The 20,000-nt window shown below is 36.6% G+C and overlaps 1 protein-coding gene across 1 annotated transcript in view; it reads right to left on the minus strand.

Moving 5' to 3' along the window:
• USH2A (usherin) overlaps positions 1 to 20,000 on the minus strand; it is a 687,474-nt gene that overhangs the window by 215,006 nt on the left and 452,468 nt on the right. The window contains exons 41-43 of the mRNA XM_078078672.1: positions 11,452 to 11,786; positions 10,378 to 10,500; positions 4,259 to 4,380 (exon numbers count right to left, since the gene is read on the minus strand). Of these exons, the coding sequence (XP_077934798.1) occupies positions 4,259 to 4,380; positions 10,378 to 10,500; positions 11,452 to 11,786 (580 nt within the window). The remainder of the gene's footprint in view (positions 1 to 4,258; positions 4,381 to 10,377; positions 10,501 to 11,451; positions 11,787 to 20,000) is intronic.

Raw genomic sequence — 20,000 nt, forward strand, 5'->3', positions numbered from 1 at the left:
ATCGTTTTCTCACTCTTATTGTTTTCGGAAGTGGTAAGGATTACAGCTCAATTCAAGATGCAATTACAAATCTGGCAACCTGCCAGTGTTCTATCTGAATTTTATCCAGACAGTTTTATGCTCTTCTTTTGGGAAACTCATCCATTTTCAAATATCAGAATCCTTCATCACCATTTTCTTCCTACACCTATCCTTCCTTCCTATAGTCTCTTTGGAAGACAGATAAACCCCTGAATTAAATCGTAACTGTGACCAAGGGTACAACGTTCTCCCGCCAAGAATTTTGCTACAGCAAGCTGCATTTTGCCATCATGTGAACATATTTACTTGAGTCAATACAGTGGAAACTGAATATTGCTTTGCAGAAAGAGAAAACTGGACATGGTGATGTGATATGATGAGGACTTTCCAAGTCATGTATTAAATCAATGATAGAGTAAAGCCATCAGTTTTTTTAATCCTTTTTGGCTCTTTCAGGCAGAAGACTATCATGCTTTCTTCATTTGGTTCAAAACTGCCCAGATAGGAAAATGCTATTTATAGACACAGTCAGACTTTGCGTGGACAATTGTTTAGTCCACGAAATTTGCTTAAAACATGTTGCACAACACATCACTATCCCCGGGGACATCCAGTACTCAGTGCAAATGCTGGCCTCAGATCATCATCACCTTCTTTGGGTTTATGATGTCATCCAAGTTACCTTGCATCCAATGCAGGGCCCATGGACCGTGTCTCGATAAGTCACAACTGATCAGGCTTGACAAAGGGAGGATGCCATTTGCAGGATTGTGCCAAATAATTGTCAGGATTCTCACAGCATTTTGCTGCCACCTATGTTGAAGTCTGCTTCTACTGCTTGTTGAAGTCATCTTGTTTCTCACTCATGGTCCAAAGATATTTTGCTGGGCTCTGCCTCAGCCACATGTAAGGTGTTTCTCTGTTGTAGTGATAGGTAAGGACTCAGCGATTTCTTTGAGGCTATTTACCTATTTCCCCCAAATAAGTACTAGCATCAGATTTTCTACATTTGTTTGCTTTACCCTTTCTTCTTGTGCTTTATTTTCTTTCTATTTTTCTGCTTTTTATGCTGTAATGGGTTGAATTGAGTGCCTCCCCCCACCAACAAATGATATGTTTATGTCCCAACCCCTGGTACCTGTGAACGTGAACTTATTTGGAAATAGGGATTTTGCAGATATAGTCAAGTTGAGGTCAGACTAGGTTCAGGAAAGCCCTAAATGCAATGGACTGATGTCTTTATAAAAACAGAGGAAAATTCTGATGCAGAGACACACAGAGGGAGAAGACAGCCATGTGAAGACAGGGGCAGAGATTGAAGTTAGACCATCACACGCCAAGCAACAACTGGCCGCCAGAAGTTGGAACAGGCAAGAAACAACTTTTCTCCAGAGACTGACGGGAGCATGACCCTGACAACACCTTGGTTTTGGACTTTCAGCCTCCAGAAGTGTGAGAGAATACATTTCTATTGTTTTATGTCGTCCAGTTTGCTCCTAGCAGCTGGAGGAAGCCACTACAGACACTTTTCGGCAAGTGCCAACCAGTCAACGTGACCAAGACAACTGAAAGATAATAGTAGCATTTACTTAGTAGTTAATATGTTTCAGGGATTTTCCACATGGATTAACTCACTCATTCCTCACAATTACCCTACAAGGTGCTATTATAACAACTATTTTGAAAATGAGGAAAATAAGACTCAAAGAGTTAAATAACTTGTCCAATTTGTCAAGCCGGTAAGTGGGACAGTGCAGATTCAAACCCAGTCTAATTCTAGAGCTGGCTCTTTTAACCACGATGCAATGCTGCCACCATAATAATGATGGTGATAATAACAGTAATAATCATCCTAAGGATAATCTGATCTGTCAATACTTGGATGATGTCATATCACTGGGGCTTGACCTTTGAATTATTTTTCTAGCGCTGGGGATAGATTTTTGCTTACATATCCAAACAGTCTCACCAAATTTCCTCTGTAACCACTTGTATGAATTTGAAAGATGGTGAGTTGGGGTTAAGAGGTTAGTGAGTCTGTGACAATGGAATGAAACAAAAGTTAATGGCTCACTTGGGAATTGAACCAGTGCCCCTGACTTCAATAGCTTTCTCCCTGGGTGAAATACTTTTAATTGTGTTTTACTTCATAAAACGGCTTAAAACAAATTTAGCTAGAGTCTGGATGCCTAGTCTTCTCTCCTACAATAGTTGAATTTTTCTTCCACATGTCTATGCTATTATACATTTAGTAATCTTTATGGCTTTAAAGTGATACCATTTGTGTGGTTCTTTTCTGCAAGTGTAATTAACATCGTAAACAACTTCTGTAGGGCCTTTAAGCTATTCCATCATAATTTACTTGTGGTGAAATATACAATTTATATCTACATAGAAGAAATTGAGGCCATATAGATAATTGGAGGGACTGTTTCCAAAGTAATATTAAAATTTTTGAGCGAGACAAGGCTGTAGAGTTTATCCACTTCAAATAATAAAATACCTGCTACATTTTACAGATAAGAAAACTGAGACCCTGAGAAGTTAAGTGGTTTTGCCTAAGGTTATACAACTAGTTAAGATGACTAAGCAAGTCTCTAGGCTCCTCACTTCTAATCTTAAATTCTTTCCACTATTCATTATTTTATCTAAATGAGAAATCAATAGGCATTTGACTTGATGTCATGCATCTGTCTTTTGCATTTTCTTTAACTTTCAAATGGTTAAGTTAAAATTTTAGGGATATAAAATCTTGAATTCTCCTAAATGAAATACTAAAATACATCGTTTTCATTGCATCCAAAGTCTAATCTTTATGTTAGTCAGTATATATACTTATGACTATATGTGTCAGTTTATATTTTGCCACTTCATGTCAAAAAAGAATATATGTATTAATGTGCTTAAAGTGTTTTTTTTTTTTCCCATCCACTCAAGATATGCTGGTTTTTAGATGGACTGAGGTGTTGATTACTGACATCAATTGTGACATTCCATTTAGTTAATAATAAAAGGATACTTTTAAAAGAAAAATGCTAGGCTGATTGACATCATATCCTCATGCAAAACTTATGTATATCAAACCAATTTCTTCTCTAAATACTAATTGTGTTCCCTAGGGATATCTTGAAAAATGTACCATTTCAAACTCTGTAGGAAACAGCTTTTGAAATCTGCAAAGTGAATGAACACTTTATATAGAGCTAGTAAAACCAACTGTTTGAGGTCAATTTAGGAGGACTGGGTTATTACAATAGTTATTCTCTAAATTACTAATTTGCTGAGACCACCCTCAAGCTCTCCCTTCACCAACACACAGAAAATGGAAAACTTTGTTGTGTTACAGAAATGACTATGGTATTTTTCCTTGTAAAAGATAATTTATATTAAAAACTTCTTTATGGAAATGTACTCATTTCAAGGTTCAGTTGTTACTACTCAAGTGAATTAGAAAGTTGGGTGCCTTTTAGATGTTGAAGTTTTTATGACCCAGGAATCTGTTTATTTACAGAGTAGCAAATTTCATAAATGAATGAATGGATATTTCATAGTTACTAAAGCATTCAGTCTCATAACTTTCAGGTCATACATGATTTGGTAAATTAGCATCACAAAAATATACCTGTCCAATAGAGAAATAAGCCCTACTGAAACTTAGCAAGATGTTTCTTTTACACATTATACTGTCTCTCAAGTTGCTACATTATTTCATTCATTCATTCATTCATTCATTTGTTCATTCATTCAAGAATATTTGTTGAACACTAACAACATTCTAGGTGCTAAACATAATGAACATGATATCTGTTCTACTGGAGAACATACGTATTTACAGAAATATGTTTTTAAATGAGAACCCCTAAAATATGGGTTCATTTATTCCTTTTTCTTCCAACATGCTTCAGAGAGAGCATCTAGTTGAACCTCATCCAGTCAGGAAGTCTTCACAGAGGAAGTAACATTTGGGCTAGGTATTGATGACAAGCGGCATTTTGTGCAACGAAGACATTTGTCTAGAGGGAAGCATGATTCCAGGGCAAAACGTGTGAAGGCTTGTACCTTGAAAGGGTCTGATGTGTTTTTGTAACCAATAAGATTCTTCAGTGCAGCCACAGAATGCCTCAGGTTATTTTCATCAGAATTAAAAATGTGTCAACTTTATTGATGTCCTAACAGAATTCATGTGTCAATATTGTCACCAATATAAATCATGCTTCTGAAAATGCAGGCTATTCACTTGCTTCTTCCACTAACTCTTCTTCATATCTGCCACAGCCCAGCATGTGCTGGAGTAAGGCATCACACATGGGAGGGTTTGAGAAACCTCTAATAGCATACTGTTCCTTACATCCCCAAATCCTTTGTGGGAATGAATAAATCAGCAAACAAAAAAGCAGCACTGTTCCTACTGCTTAAATCTGCAGTTGTTTAAATATTTCATTGATGGTATCTGCCTGTTCTTTATACCACTTATTTACTGTTTCTAAAAATGCTACTGAAGATGCTTTTCTTTTGATATTGAAGAGTAATGCTTATTACCCTTAAAAGTTTTCATAACGTGGTACTTTCTAGATTGTGAGGGCAAGTTGCTGCTGTCATATTATTGTGGCCATCTATAATTATGCTACCAGAATGCTACACCTAAAATAATTTTGCTGTAATTTCTGTCTTTGTTCTACTCTGTCATCACATTAGAAAGAAATGCAATGAAACTCGTTTTTTGTTTGTTTGTTTTTTTTTTTTTTTGGCTTGTTTGTTTTTGGTTTTGAATAAAACACTAGGGAAAAAAATCTCCTATGACAAAAATGCATTCTTCCACATGTGGAGGCTCATTTTTCATGAGGTAAGGTTTCATATGATGGCATTTGGAAAAGGATAGCTTGGAGGTAAATTTAGAGCGATGAAAAAAAATCTCAATGGAGAAACACACCATGACTCTACTACTTTAATTTAAATGTGAAATAGAAAAAAAAAAAGGAGGGGGGGCGCCTGGGTGGCTCAGTTGTTAAGCATCTGCCTTTGGCTCAGGTCATGATCCCGGGGTCCTGGGATCGAGCCCCGCATCGGGCTCCCTGCTCCGCAGGAAGCCTGCTTCTCCCTCTCCCACTCCCCCTGCTTGTGTTCCCTCTCTCGCTGTGTCTCTCTCTGTCAAATAAATAAAAAATCTTTAAAAAAAAATAAATAAATGTGAAATAGACACATATTTGCTCATTTTGAATAAGTCCTTTCCTATGAGATGGCACACCAATGCGCACAGAAGTTGGCTTTCATTCTGAGACCCGACTTTTATTCACATTTTGATATTAATGAAGAAAGTAACAGGATCTACCTCACATTAGGGGTCACGGGAGAAAAGCATTCCTTCCACTCACCCCTCTGTATGTCCAAAGTTAACTTCTTTACTTAACAGCTACAACTTAAATATACTTATGCTATAGGAACAGGTCTCATGGAACTGGCCCAGTCTTTCCATATTAGCAAAACAGGACATGTCCTCTCTGTACATTTGCTCTTATTGCAAAGGAGGGGAATGAAAGGCATATTATTTTTAATATTATCCCCCAGAAACTACATCCTCTTTTAGGACTTGAGACATTTCATTTTGGAAGGTTTAAAAAAAATCAGAATCTATGCCAGTAAAATTTAAACTTAGATTTTATGATATATTTAGCTAAAGAATTTAATTTTAAAACACTCAAGTCCAACTATTTTTTGAAAATAAGATGAATATTTAATTTTGAATACTTTCATTTATTTATTTAAAAGATTTGTTTATGGGGCACCTAGGTGGCTCAGATGGTTAAGTGTCTGCCTTTGGCTCAGGTCATGATCTCAGGGTCCTGGGATCGAGCCCCGCATCGGGCTCCCTGCTCAGTGGGGAGCCTGCTTCTCCCTCTGCCTGCCACTCCCCCTGCTTGTGCTCTCTGGCTCTCCGTACCTCTCTGTCAAATAAATAAACAAAATCTTAAAAAAAAGATTTATTTACTTATTTTAGAGGTAGGGGGGGAGAGGGGCACAAGGAGAGAGAGAATTCTCAAGCAGACTGCCCGCTGAGCATGGAGCCCGACGTGGGACTCAATCCCAGGACCCTGAGATCATGATCCGAGCTGAAATCAAGAGTCAGACAATTAACCAACTGCGCCACCCAGGCACCCTGAATACTTTCGTTTAAAGATAAGAATTAGAAGATAGCAGGAAGGGAAAAATGAAGGGGGGAAATCGGAGGGGGAGACGAACCATGAGAGACTATGAACTCTGAGAAACAAACTGAGGGTTCTAGAGGGGAGGGGGGTGGGGGGATGGGTTAGCCTGGTGATGGGGATTAAAGAGGGCACGTTCTGCATGGAGCACGGGGTGTTATATGCAAACAATGAATCATGGAACGCTACATCAAAAACTAATGATGAAATGTATGGTGATTAACATAATAAAATTAAAAAAAAAAAGAATTAATGGATCCTTGAGGAGTCACATGGAAGTCTCTTTCCAGACTGTCATTGCAAAGAAGTACATTTAGAAATTTATAAATAATAGAAAGGAACAGGAGTTAGAACATATCTCCCTTTATAAACTTAATGAAAGCTAAGTCACTATTATCTACAAGTCAACATTTTCCTTAAAATAGAAAAAATAACTTATTATTTCTTATAACTTGTTCCTCCTGCATCATATTCAGAGCAAAAAGGAAGACATGCTGTCACTTTGCTCTTGCTAGTTTTATCTGATCCCTCAGAAAACAAAGCACTGGAAATCATAAGGGTGGGCTGATGTTTACAATGAGGAGGTCGCTGCCCCCCATTAAACCTTGCCTGGCTCACCTCAGCATCAAATGATAACAGCATGTTCACCAGGTTTTCCAAGTGATGAAAATGTCAGGGAACCCAAAGTTATGGTTCCCCCAACAACCATAACTTTTTGCACAGAATTATTAAGGAAGAAAAGTTAGAAACTGACAAATCATATAAACCTACAGTTACATTGAGTTCATGTCTACACAGAGTAAAAATTCAGTAATGAGGAAACTTAACTGTGTAACTCAGACAAAATCACTCCTTACCTAAGATAATCATAAGAACAAAACTATTTTTGTTTAAACTAAGTTATCTAATTAGCTCAATATTCTATTCTGTACATGGAGTTATAATGGGAAAAATAATTACTAGAATGATTTGAACTTCAGAATATAATAACAATTTAGATTAAATTGGTGTGTTTTCTATCTATCAGAAACATATAGCTAACCAAAATAGATCACGTGACCAAGGAAATTGACTTCAATTTGTATTTACACTCACAGATACATTCATAAAGGGATGCCCAGTGAATCTTAAGTTAATTTTACTTTTTATATCAAGAGACATGCCTTTTAAAAAACTGATTCTAGACGTAGCTATGGTGATATCAGGTGAAAATGGGGAGAGACACTTCAGTGTTCCACTTATTTATGTATATGTAAGATAAGAAAGAAAGAAGGATTGATGGAGTCTGAGGAGAATAGAAAATTACTTGTTCCTCTTAAAGGCATTAGAATTCAATTACTCCTCCCCACCCCCCAAAATAGCAACCAAACAAATAAGTCAAGAAGACAAAAGCCAAAGGGTAGGGTCATTAAGGAGCTGTGAGACAGGCGTGTAACAAAGTGAGCTGAGAGCCCGGGTCCTCCCCTCTGCAATCGGAGAGACCGCTGGCTTACCAGGAGGGGGGCCAGCCCTGCCTCTACTGAGAAAGATCACCTCTTAACAGGAGAACGGTCACAGCACACAGTGCCCACCAGTAGACTAATTTCCAGTTTTCTCTCAGAGTTGTGAGAGAACCCTCCACGGGCTGAAGGGGCCCCTAGACTATTTTTGGACTTACAAAGGCTACAGGGCTAGAAAAAAATGTTCTCATCATATGAAGACTCACACCATTTATTTCTAATATTAAAAAGAAATGTATATTGGTTTTTTTTGTTTTTTGTTTTTGTTGTTGTTGTTTTTTACCACAAGCTGCTTACATGGGTCATAGCAGTTTTTGAATAAAAAATAATTTTTTTTTTTTTTTGCTAGTCCTAGCAGGAAAAAAAACAATCCCTTGACATTTAGCATTATGAGGCTAGTCAAAATACCGCTCAGCATATTTTGTCAGATGTGTACTTCCCTTCTGGAAGCAGCTTTCATCCATGTGTTTATGTCACCTTACATTGCAACTTGATTTGTGGGGATTTAACTATATCTCTTTTCTTAAATCTCAGATTTGGACTTCTCATTAAAAATTCTTAGAGGCATAACTAAAAATTCGATAATAAGTGTTTCGCTTTGGCTCTCTTTTATAACTTTTCCTTTCTTCTACAAAGAAACATTAACTCTCTGAGGTTTATTCTCTTTTTCAGACAAACATCTCATGGCTAAACATCTGACTCAGTCACGTTAAATAGTCAAGATCTGTTTATTTTGGAAAATGGTATATTTAAGGCACTTAGAGTTCACAGATCATAGAAAGCTGCTTTTCTATATGATTTCCCTAGTGAGTGTTGGTGACTAAGTAGTGAACTGGGATGACAGCAATTAATACGGGGGTGTCTGGGTGACTCAGTTGGTTAAACATCTGCCTTCGGCTCAGGTCGTGATCCCAGGGTCAAGCCCCCCCGCCCCCCACCATGCTCTCTCTCTCTCTCTCTCTCAAATAAATAAATAAAATCTTAAAAAAAAAAGCAATTAGTGCACACATAGCCATGGGTGCAGTCTGTTTTCCTCCACTAGACAGTGAGGTCTTTGAGGCCAATGCTGAATTCATTTCTGTCTTATCCCAGTGCCTTTCAGCAGAGAGTAAGCAAGAAGAAATTGCTGAATACATAAATTTCTTCAACTGAAGTGATAATTATAGAATGATGTTGGATGAAGTAAAGCAGAATAGTCTACTGACCATGATAATTTAGGTTGACTTACAGAAATGGCAATTTCATGTGGTTTACTCTATTGCTTCATCAGATTCACGTGCTGCCTCCCCCCTCCCCCAAGAACCTTACGATATCTGTAAGGTTTTCCCATCACAATCCTTCAAGACAGATGGGAATTTTCCTTAATTTTATCCATTCCCCAAAGACAATAACACTACAATTAACATCCAAAGGCACAGAGAAATGAAATAACCCACCCTTCACTGAGTTAACATATTCTTTCATTTAACAACTATTCCAGGGCCCACGATGTGCAGACAGGATGCTAGGGACCGAGGGCGCGGAAGTCACGAGGGCAAAGCCTTGCCTCAGGGTGGATCTGACGACATAACGGGGTGTCCAGACAAGTCGCCAGGTACATTACTGACACGAGTGCTATATGAGGGTGTTGTAAGAATGCTTTAAGGGGCAGCTGAGTCAGACCAGGAAGAGTGGGCAGGGAAGCCCGCTAGGAAACTTCCCGGCCAACGTGTGATGGATAATCTAGTCAGACAAAGGGAGAGGGCAGCGAGGGGGAGAAGCTCAGTGAGGAAGTGTGGCGCATCACAGGCCCTGAAAGTGATGTGAACGAGGCCGGACAAGCCTAGGTGAGGAAGAGGGGAGATGCAAGGCCAAAGCTGTAAACAGCGTTCAGAGTAGAGCGAGTCAGTGGTGGGTCCAGGAAAATAATCAAGCTGATAGTAAAGTTATTGAAAAACATGTCTGAAAAGCATTCATAAAATATTTGTGGGTTTTTTTTTTTTTCCGGCAATTTGATTACATTGATTGAGAAATCATTTAATCCCATTCAATCTCTTGATTTTATCGACATCCAAAGTTAAGGCTGGAGAAGTTACGTGACTTGCATAAAGTCCCAAAGCTGGTTCTCCGGCACCGGGTGAAACCCCCCGAGGTCCGCGGGCTCTCCCACGCAGTGCTCTTTGTTGACATTGCCCGTTTGCCTTTCTCCTGCTTCCTTTAAACCCGAGCTGAATTCTTTCAAGTCCCAGGCATGCTAACTAAGTTTTTTGTGGGCTGCATCAATGACTTGTAACAATTATTTTCCAGAAGTAGTAAGCATTTGGTAAGTGCCCAGTCATTTTCCCCCACTTCCCCCCCGTTTTGTAGATATTCAGTTTTTCCAAATTCCTCTATTAAGTTTTCATGTCTCGCTAGAGCTGTGACAAAGGCAATAGGTTAAGACTCAAACATGTACAAGTTCGACTTCAAAAGGCTTATTTTAAGCGTACAGTTAAGACGGCAAACATGAAACATGCTGACTGTTGCAGTTCGATGATTAATGCCACAGATAATCACCAAACATGTTTTATTGCACAACTGATAACATGCACACAACGAAGACACGAAGATGCTCTGAACTGGTCAACGTGCCCAAGACTAAATGCCAGCTTTTGTTTTTATAGTTTTTGTAATCTCACCTGCTAAGACCCTTATCTTCATAAAACCACTGAGTTCCTGAATAAATATTGTGCCACAGATTTAAATCTTCTGGGGGATTTGATGCAAGTGGTTGCTGGATTTTACGTCTCAGAAGCTCATATCTAAAGCAAAAGACAAGCAGAAACATCGGGATTATCTCAACTAATGTTATTAACCAAAATTCATGTTGTTTCATGGTATGAGTATCTGGTGTGTGCACATAAACGTAAAAAAAAAAAAACTTAATTTACAATCACGAAGTTTTTTGTTTTTTTTTCCCAGATAATCACTGCCTTCTGGCTCAAGTTTCAGGTATTCAATTATTTTGAAACAATCAGCTACATTCACATTTTACTATTATTAGTAAGAACGATAACATTTTAGATTTCTTCTATTTCAGATTTGCCAAAACTTTATCGCCAGTTTCACACAAAGTGGAAATACAAAATGCTTAAGTTAATGGTTTCCTAAGACATCAACCCATCAGTGCTTTATAAATAATGATAATATTATCAGCTTGCTACTCTTGGCTAAGTGTCAAGTTGAGGTTGTTACAAAGCTATTTCAGAATCACACACGTTTCTTTCCTCTTATCTATGTCCCTGACCACGTTCTTTACAAGTTTCCAGATAATAATACCCTGCCAGAGAATTATTGTGTTAGCTTTGGAATTTTGAGACATTTTTGTGTAAATGTATCATTTAGAACATGCATCAAGTTTGTCTAACATATAATAAAAATATATTCTGAAAACCAAGAGAAGGATTACATCAAGAATTGTTAGAGAACAGTGATTGTTGTTTCAAGGGGTTTTAGAGCTTCACAAAATTATATTTCTATCTCGAACTTTCATGGCTCCATGTAAGTCGAGATATACAATACGAAATCGTATTCAAGTTATGAGTAGGGGGTATCCAATTAGAATTAGTTCTACATTCACACATGAATAAAAGTCTCCTTCCTTCTTTCCTTCCTTCCTTCCTTTCTTCCTTCCTGCTTTCCTTCCTTCCTTCCTTCCTTCCTTTGGAGATAAGACCATAGCAGAATCCAAAAGCACAGTCACTTTCTCTTACCTCAAATCGGGTCCGTTTGGTCTGGATGGTGGCTGCCATGAAATCCCAACATATGATTCACTTAGTGGAATCACCAACAACGGGTTAATGCCCTGAGGTAGGGTGGGGTGGGTGGTAACATGGGTAGGTAAACTCTCTGTGCACCCTCCTAGGTACCCGTTACCTCCTGAGCAAGCCACAATGGTGACAGAGTAGTTAGTGAAAGGAATCAGATGAGTAATTACTCGACTTAACACGGAGGAAGTAACATTGGTTATTGTGAGGTGAGGATCAGGCATGCGGATCTCATAGCTAAGTATGTCTCCATTCTGCATGAGTGGGGGTTTCCAAGTGACCTGAAATAAAAGATAAATTTAGAATCAGTGTGACAACACAGGAACAGAGCAAGTGAAGTTCACAAGACCTAGAATTTTGCCGTGCCTTGTTTTCACTTAAGCCACTTTCTAAATGCCTCCTTTCGACTTAGCCTTTTGCACTAGACAGTAATGAAGGGTTTGGGATCAATTAGCAGTACACCAGGAACTAAATGAAATGCTGTTTCCTGGGTTTGGCTTTTTGTCGTGATACTTTCTAGGACTGTCAGACTAATACACACCTTAGTGATTCATCTCCACGGTGGGTGTTCTAAAGGACACAGAGCACACACATGGAGGAAATTCACACATCCACATGCATCCATGGGGCAGTGGCAGGATTTGACAGTTTTCTTGTTTATAACTCAATTAAATGAAACATCAGAACTCCCTGCTTTGCATTGTTAGTATGTACTCTAAATATGTCACTACTTTTTTTTTTTTTTTTGGGTGGTGAGGGTGGGGGAACATTCTTTGCATTTTCTGAGGATGCATAATTGAGTTCCTGAATCTCACATGTGCATAATGTAGAAAGTAAAGCAATAGCAACTTCTATTCTCAGAGATAAGAGATAAGCCTTTAAAAACGCAAGCAAAGGATGATCCTGTTTAACTAACACATGGACCTGAACACCAGAAAAAAAGAAATATTTTGTAATGGAATACTACAATGTTTAATATTCCCCCCCTTTTTTTTTCTAAATTTTGTAAGGCCATACTGGTAACACACTCATGCTTTGGGGGTAAAAGAACCCTAGAAAAATGTACATGGACCATTAAAAAATCACTTTTTTTACATACTATTCTGGTTGCTCTCTTATCATTGCCTTGCACCGTTCCTTAAATTTTAGAGTATACATTTCATCTCTTAGTAAGTTTCTTGATGGCAGGGCCAAAATTGTATACCCATTTAATGCCATGCACACAGAGATGGAGTTCAGTAAGTAACTGTAGTCACAGCTGATTAGAGTACATTTTTTTCCTTAGCATACGGTTATTTTGAAAATTTAAAAGATTTCCATAGAGCAATATATATTGATATCCATATTTGTAACTCTAAACAAAATCAAAGTCAGAAAAAAGTAACAGAAAAATTATAGAGAAGGACTGACCAACATGTTTCATTCTTAAATAAAAGGGAAAACAGTTTCCTCCAGAAGGAATATCACCTGAGATTTTCAGAGGGCATTCTTACTAACAAGTGGCAACAAAATGGGCTCCCACCACATGTCAGTTGTCTAGTTGCTTGATAACTGCTTTCCTAATTTATAATTAGCAAGACCTAATACCTATTCAGATTTTACTACATGGCTTAAAATCATTAATTTTAAAAACTTCTTGGAGTGGTCCACACTGTGCTGGGGTGAAAAGAAGCTTTAAATGTGTTCTTTATGAGCATAGCGGATGTGTCTGGATGTAGAGAAAAATCAAAGAAACCTAAAGAGCAAAGGTTGTAGAACAGACACAGGATTCTATTTATTTTGGAGGTGCAGTGCTCTGTGAACTCAAAAAATGAGTCAAAGTCAAACTCAGGGGGCTTCTTGATACTTGTCACGTAAATGAAAAATGGAAAGGTTATGACAGCTAAATTCAGCCCGACTGATATGTGGAATACCACTTCTTTGCCTCTCGAGCCAGAACATTCTGAGTTCAGGTGAAGGTTTGGCAGCACTTGAAAGAATTAAAACTTGGAGATAGTCTGTGCAGTTGAGCTAATAGTGAATTGATTTGGAACTTGGTACTGAGGCTGAGAAAAAGCATTCATAACATAAAACTTGAGGGATGCCTCGGGGGCTCAGTTGGTTAAGCATCTGCCTTCAGCTCAAGTCATGACCCTAGGGTCCTGGGAGCGAGCCCCGTGTGGGGCTCCCTGCTCAGCGGGGAGTCTGCATCTCCCTTTCCCTCTGCCCCCCCCCACTTGTGCTCATGCACTCTCTCTCTCTCAAATTAAATAAAATCTTTAAAAAAAGAGATAAAACTTGGATAAAATATCCAGAAGAGATTAAGAGATTTGATATAATGACACTGGAGACAGTCATCTGACGATCTTTGGGGAAAAAAAAAAAATCCCAATTTTCTCTCCTATAAATGCTTACATCCAGAAATTAGTTATTTTTCTCAATTAAAAAGTTAGACTTGGGGAAAAATGTCTTTTTGACAGTATTCAATTGGAAGACATGAATCTATTTCTACAGAAATTTTTCGAAGGACTTTTACGTGGAGAAGGCCAGTGTCATCATAGTCAGTAAGCTAACAGAAGTGGCATCTAATTGGATTACCTTCCTGATAATATCCTGGAGCCATTATTAAAAATAGACGTGTCCAAGATTTTTAAGGAGCAAGCTAGCTAAATATTGTATTCTATTCTTTCCTAGGCATAAGACCATATTTATTAGAGTATGGCCAAAATGTATGAGATTAAAACTTTCAGTTTAACTTCCCGTGGTTTTTTACATAGACATGGTCCACAAGAAGGATTATGAAATATTGCTGCATCCCAGAAAACTCAGACCAAAGAGTCTCTTCCTGATCCAAATAAGCAAGAGATGTGTTCTCTAAAACAGCAATTTTACACTGAAATCTTTTACTTAGAATTATAGTTACTGGCTAGAAATAAAATGCTTATTTCAGAGATGCCTTGCCTACCATAATTATTTTTGAGTTGAGTGGCTCTTAATTTAGTTTAGATTTCCATTTTTCTTTTTAGTTATTATTTTTTTGGATGCCTTCATGTCTACATGTGATTGCATAACTCTAAGGCTACTTAATCAATACAACATATGAATATACAAGGACCAACCGCGTGGAATACTTGACTCCATATAGCAATTTTCTTAACAACAGACTTCCTGGTAAAGCTTTTCATACGGAATAAGGTGTATAATAAATATTTGTTGAAATAAAATTAAATTTTCTCTTTCAAAATGCCATCTTTTTCTTTTAAACTTGTTAACATTAGTTTTTCATTTCAGATATTAGGTTTACATCCTGAAATTAGAGAAAGAGTACAAAGCTATATATATATATGAAAAGTTGATTATGGCCCTTCACCTCTACCTCTTCCCATCCCTCTCCCCTGCCAGCTACCCTCTTAAAATGAGTAGGTGATATTTTGGGATATATTCTCCCATACTTTCTGGTATCTCATATAAGCAAAGCAAATATACCCACACATATATAAGCTTTCTCTCTTTTAATATTTTTTACAAAACATGTTTATTCTACACCTATTAATCTGCAACTTAATTTTTACACTTAACAATAGAGGACAGACTCATTCTTTTTTTCTGTAACATAATATTCCTTTCATGACTGAAAACAAATTATTCAGCTTTTATCCTATTGACATTTCTTTACTGCTAAAAACAATATTTGAAAATGTATGCACACATATTGTTGTATTTATTTTTTATTGGGTAGATGAGAAAGAATTGCTATGCTAGAAGGTTCATTATGTTTAATTTTAACCATTATTGAGGGATTACTTTCTAACAGGTTGAGGTAATTCACTTTATCGCAGACAATGAAAGAATGTCCATGATCTGCATCCTCACAAACTGGTAAAATTACCACTTGTTTTTGCTTGTTTATTACTTTTTTATTTCTCTAATTATTTCTTTTTTTTCTTAATTATTACTTAATTATTTCTCTAATTAATTTGCATTCTCTTGGCTTTTTTGGTGAGGTATAAATATTTCCAAATATTATTGACCCTTTGCATATCATCCTCTTTAAATTATCCATATTTTATACATTTTCTATTGAATTACCTTTTTATCATAAAGTATTAGAAGTCTTTGTATATTTTGGGGAAATCTATTTTTCTATACTGCGTGTTACAGATGTATTTTTCCAATCTATCTCTTAGAATTTAACTTTTTTTCTTTTTTTGAGGGAGTCTTACGCCTTGTAAGAAACAATCAATTTATTTTCTAGCTAAATATAACTATCTTTTATCTTTTTTTAATTTTAAAGATTTAATTTATTTATTTGAGAGAGAGAACATGAGCAGAGTGGGGAAAGGCAGAGGGAGAGGATGAAGCAGGCTCCCCACTGAGCAGGGAGCTGGACATGGGGCTCAGTCCCAGAACCCCAGAATGATGACTTGAGCCAAAGGCAGACGTTTAACCAAGTGAGCAACCCAGGTGCCCCTAGTTTTTCTTTTAAGGCTTCTGAGTTTTTTTTGGTTTTGTTTTGTTTTGTTTTTTCCTTTAGAAAGATCCCCCTAATCTTTAAATTATATAAAATTATTTTTCTAAGCTTTCTATTTTTTTAACGTGAAAATTTTAATTTATTGGAATTTAGTTATGATATAATAAAAAGATCTTTTTCTTCTTACACATAGACTGTCAGGCCAGTACCATTTTTAAGGTAAACCATTATTTCCCAATGAAATAAAATGTTGCTTCTACAATAAGCCAAGCTCCCAGGTTTACTTGTATCCGTATCTAAAGTCTAGTCTGCTCAAATGATCATTTGTCTATTGTTACACCAACACCATACTGCTGTAATTCAGTGGCTTTATAGTAAGTTGAAATACTGAAGAAGACGTCACCTCAGTACTTTTTTTCTTTCACAATTTTCTAGGCTAGTTCGACCATTTAGCCTTCTTTATATAACTTGAGATCATTTTATCAGGTTTGAAACAAAACATTATTGCCATTCTGATTTGAATGATGTTAGGTGTATATGTCAACCTTGGAAGGATTGACTTATTGTGGAATTAAGTCCTTCCATCCAGGAAGACAGCATATTCTCCATTTGTTGCAGTCTAAAGAAGTTGAGAACAGTGTGGGCTCTTGGAATCACCATATTTCTTTGGGGTGAATCCCAGTTCTTCTTCATATGTAATCTTAGGGAGGTTACTTATACTCTCAATTCCCAGTATTCTTGCCTGTGAAATGGGGATAGTAATAGCATCTCTCTGATAGGGCTGGATTAAGCATTGAATGAGAGCAATTCTTAGAGCTTAATATGAACTCAATAAATAGTAGTCATCATCATTATTTTATTTTCTTCCATAAGATGTTTGTTTATATATATATGTTATGGTTTGATTTAAGCAGACATCAAAGACAGGTCCACCTTCATAAATAGGTGATAATGGTGATTAAGACTCAACTCTTTTCACTCTGGGTTATTATCAGACTTGTAAATGAGCAACACTAAGAGTTAACACCCTAGTAACATAATGCATGGACAAAATCCGGCGGACACTACTGCTTCTCGTGGCCCACGGCCACGGAGGGTGGCTTCAGTCTGAGCCTAGTGATGACTCTGCCGCATGAAGACTGAGAACTGCATACCTGTTGTCTTTCATTCTGCTTTAGCTGTGGAAGGTGGGGCTGCGCTTGAGTCATCACCATCAAAGTTTTTTTGTGGCATCACAGTTACACAACTTAGCTATTTTTATGTTTTATTTTCTGTTAGTCCTCAATTGTACTCAAGACTTCAGTGTAGCAACCTCTAAACCTTTATAAGCAACCTTTTAAATATTTCACTTTTATAAAGTGAAGAGTTGAGTCTTAATCATCAGCAATCTTAGAAATTGACTTTATCTTAATCTGATTTTACACTGAATTTGTGCTAGAAATAGTGGCTGAATCTTGTAAGTCCTTTTTCTATTGCATCTATTGATAAAAAATTGTATGAGCTTTCTCCTTTGATCAGTTGACTTAGGAAATATGTTGATAGATGTCCTGATGTTGAACCATCCTTACATTTTTGGAGTCAAAGCAAATTACTCCTGGCATGTCATTCTTTTAATATACTTCTTAATTCAATTTGCTAATATTTTATTGATAAGTTCTGGATCTATATTCATATATGAAATTAGTCTATAGTTTTACCGAACTATCTTTTTCAAGTTTTGGTAAAGCATTTTTTCCAACTTTAGAAAATGCAATGAATTTTCTTAAGTGATTAAATACCAAATAAAACTGCATGGCTTTCACTTTTTCAGATAACCTCTTCGACATCATATATTATTTATTTTCTTTATAATCAAATAATCAAAAACAATATTAAGAATATGACTTTGATATACAGCTGTGCTCTCCAATTTTCCCTTCTTAAAGCTCAAATGTATGCCAAGTAATATCACCTTTTTACGCTTATTACCATGTTACTTTGTTTTCTATTTGGCCTGAGTATATGGAGTTTCCCTTGCTTTCCTGGTTAGACCATGACTATTTATGGGCAGGATGGGGTAGCTGTGAACAGTACATATGGCCCAATATAGAAAGAACTAGGGAGAAATACCAGTCCATTCCTGTTCTCCCCCATCCTATTGACAGGTATTCTTTATTCCTCTTAAGCTGATTTGTTTTTTTCTCCCAAGTCCTTGTCACTGCTGGGCATATATTTATTCGTGTAGTGCTGTCTAAAATGTAAGCTCCATGAAAGTAAGGATTCTGTTTTGGTCTCTGGTGTATCCTCAGGGCTTAAAGAGGCACTCATGAAGGTATGTTACTGTTCAATAAATGTTAGCAGAACTGGTTATTATTGTTGTTGCTGTTAACATTGTTGACTATTTCCTTCATCCTAATATTCAGAATGACTCTATATGGTAAATGTTGAGTCAATTTCTTAACCAATGTACTAATGACAATACTTCTGCTTTTTTCTCATTAATATTTTATGTATATGCAGTTTTAACTTTTAAATCTTATATTTTACAAAGAGAAATCAGTCTACTGCACTCACACGCCTTTGTGATAAGCCATATCACTGGAAGATGTACTTTGGCAGTTTTAAGATCTTTCTGAACGTAATATGAGCCAATAATACTGAAGCACGAATATGTCATTTTAATATTTAAATACATATCAGCCTAAACTAGATTCAGTTGAATATTCCTGAAGAGTCTCTTCATTGATAACTTTTGATTTTCTAGATATAAATAAAATGAGAATTAATTAAAGGTATGGTTTAAGAAAAAACTTTCATTAATGTAAAATGGCCATATATTTCAGGTACATTTTTAGAGATTTGAGATTCCTGACCTGGTAGGTGAGAGCCTGGGAGACTGAGCTCCCTAGCCAAGCTAATCTAAACTTTACCCTAGCAAGCCGACAGGCCATGTGCATTGTTTCAACCGTGGATGAAGTTACAAAATCAAAAATGGGAATGAAAAAAAGAAGAAGAAGAAAAATCCAGGCCACTTGTTTTGGATACCTTTGATCATTATTTACATATGCTGAATCAAGTAGAATTGTTCATGGAGACATTCTTCTTCTGAAAATACTTGTTCTTTTTTCAGATCTGAGTAGTTATTAAATTTTTGTTATAAAGAATCCAGAAAAATGTCCATTACGTAGCTTTGTCTCTGAGAAGGGACAGTGCTTATGTCGCACCATGTTGATTGGTATTGCTACTGAAGTTTTGCAAAATTCCCTCAGGATTAAAACAAAAAGTTATTTCTGGAATGATTAATAACTCTAGGTTTGTTTGGGATTTTGTTTGGTTTGGTTTTTCTTTTGAATGAAGAGTAATTCTTAAGATGGCACAATTCGTATAATAAACATTGTATATCATGTACTTCAAATTAATTTCCTTTTAGTGTGTTATCAACAGAATTTGATACACTTTTGATATTTCTATCAAAAAAGTGTGTTGCTTTCACCAGTCTCTTATTGAAACTAAAAAAGGCTTTTAAAAATAGCTTTTAGTTTGTAGGTCAAATTAAATTCCTTCAACAATTTACACTATTTAGCAACACCTAGTGTTTGTTTTTGTGGGGGAGTGAGAACGCACAACATAGATCCAAGTAATAATTTCAACAGATGAACTTTGCTGTTATGCAAATATCCTTTGTTTTGTGCTCTGGTGAGCAAGCCACTGTACCAATGTTTTTGGCAGTAGTACAAGACTGAATCCATGGAAGCATGTGTGTATTTACACAAAAGAGGCTTCTAAGCTACAAAACTCCCTCCTGTTTGGTTACACTAATTTCCCTTGAATGAAGTTTGTATGCAAGCCAAAACAATGGTAGTTATCCTGTCCTCTAGAGTTCATTCCCAGTAGAATGAAGTGAATAATTGAACATTTTCTAGATAGCCCAGTAATACGCTGTTTTTATTTCTTTCCCCATCATTTTGATTCTTTGATCATTAAAAAAAATCAGAATATTGGTAAATGGAACTTTTGTTAGTATGCTAATCCATCCCTCCGCATTTTCCCGTATCTTCTCATTTTC

Source organism: Halichoerus grypus, chromosome 7 (assembly GCF_964656455.1).
Source record: "Halichoerus grypus chromosome 7, mHalGry1.hap1.1, whole genome shotgun sequence".
Taxonomy (NCBI): domain Eukaryota; kingdom Metazoa; phylum Chordata; class Mammalia; order Carnivora; family Phocidae; genus Halichoerus; species Halichoerus grypus.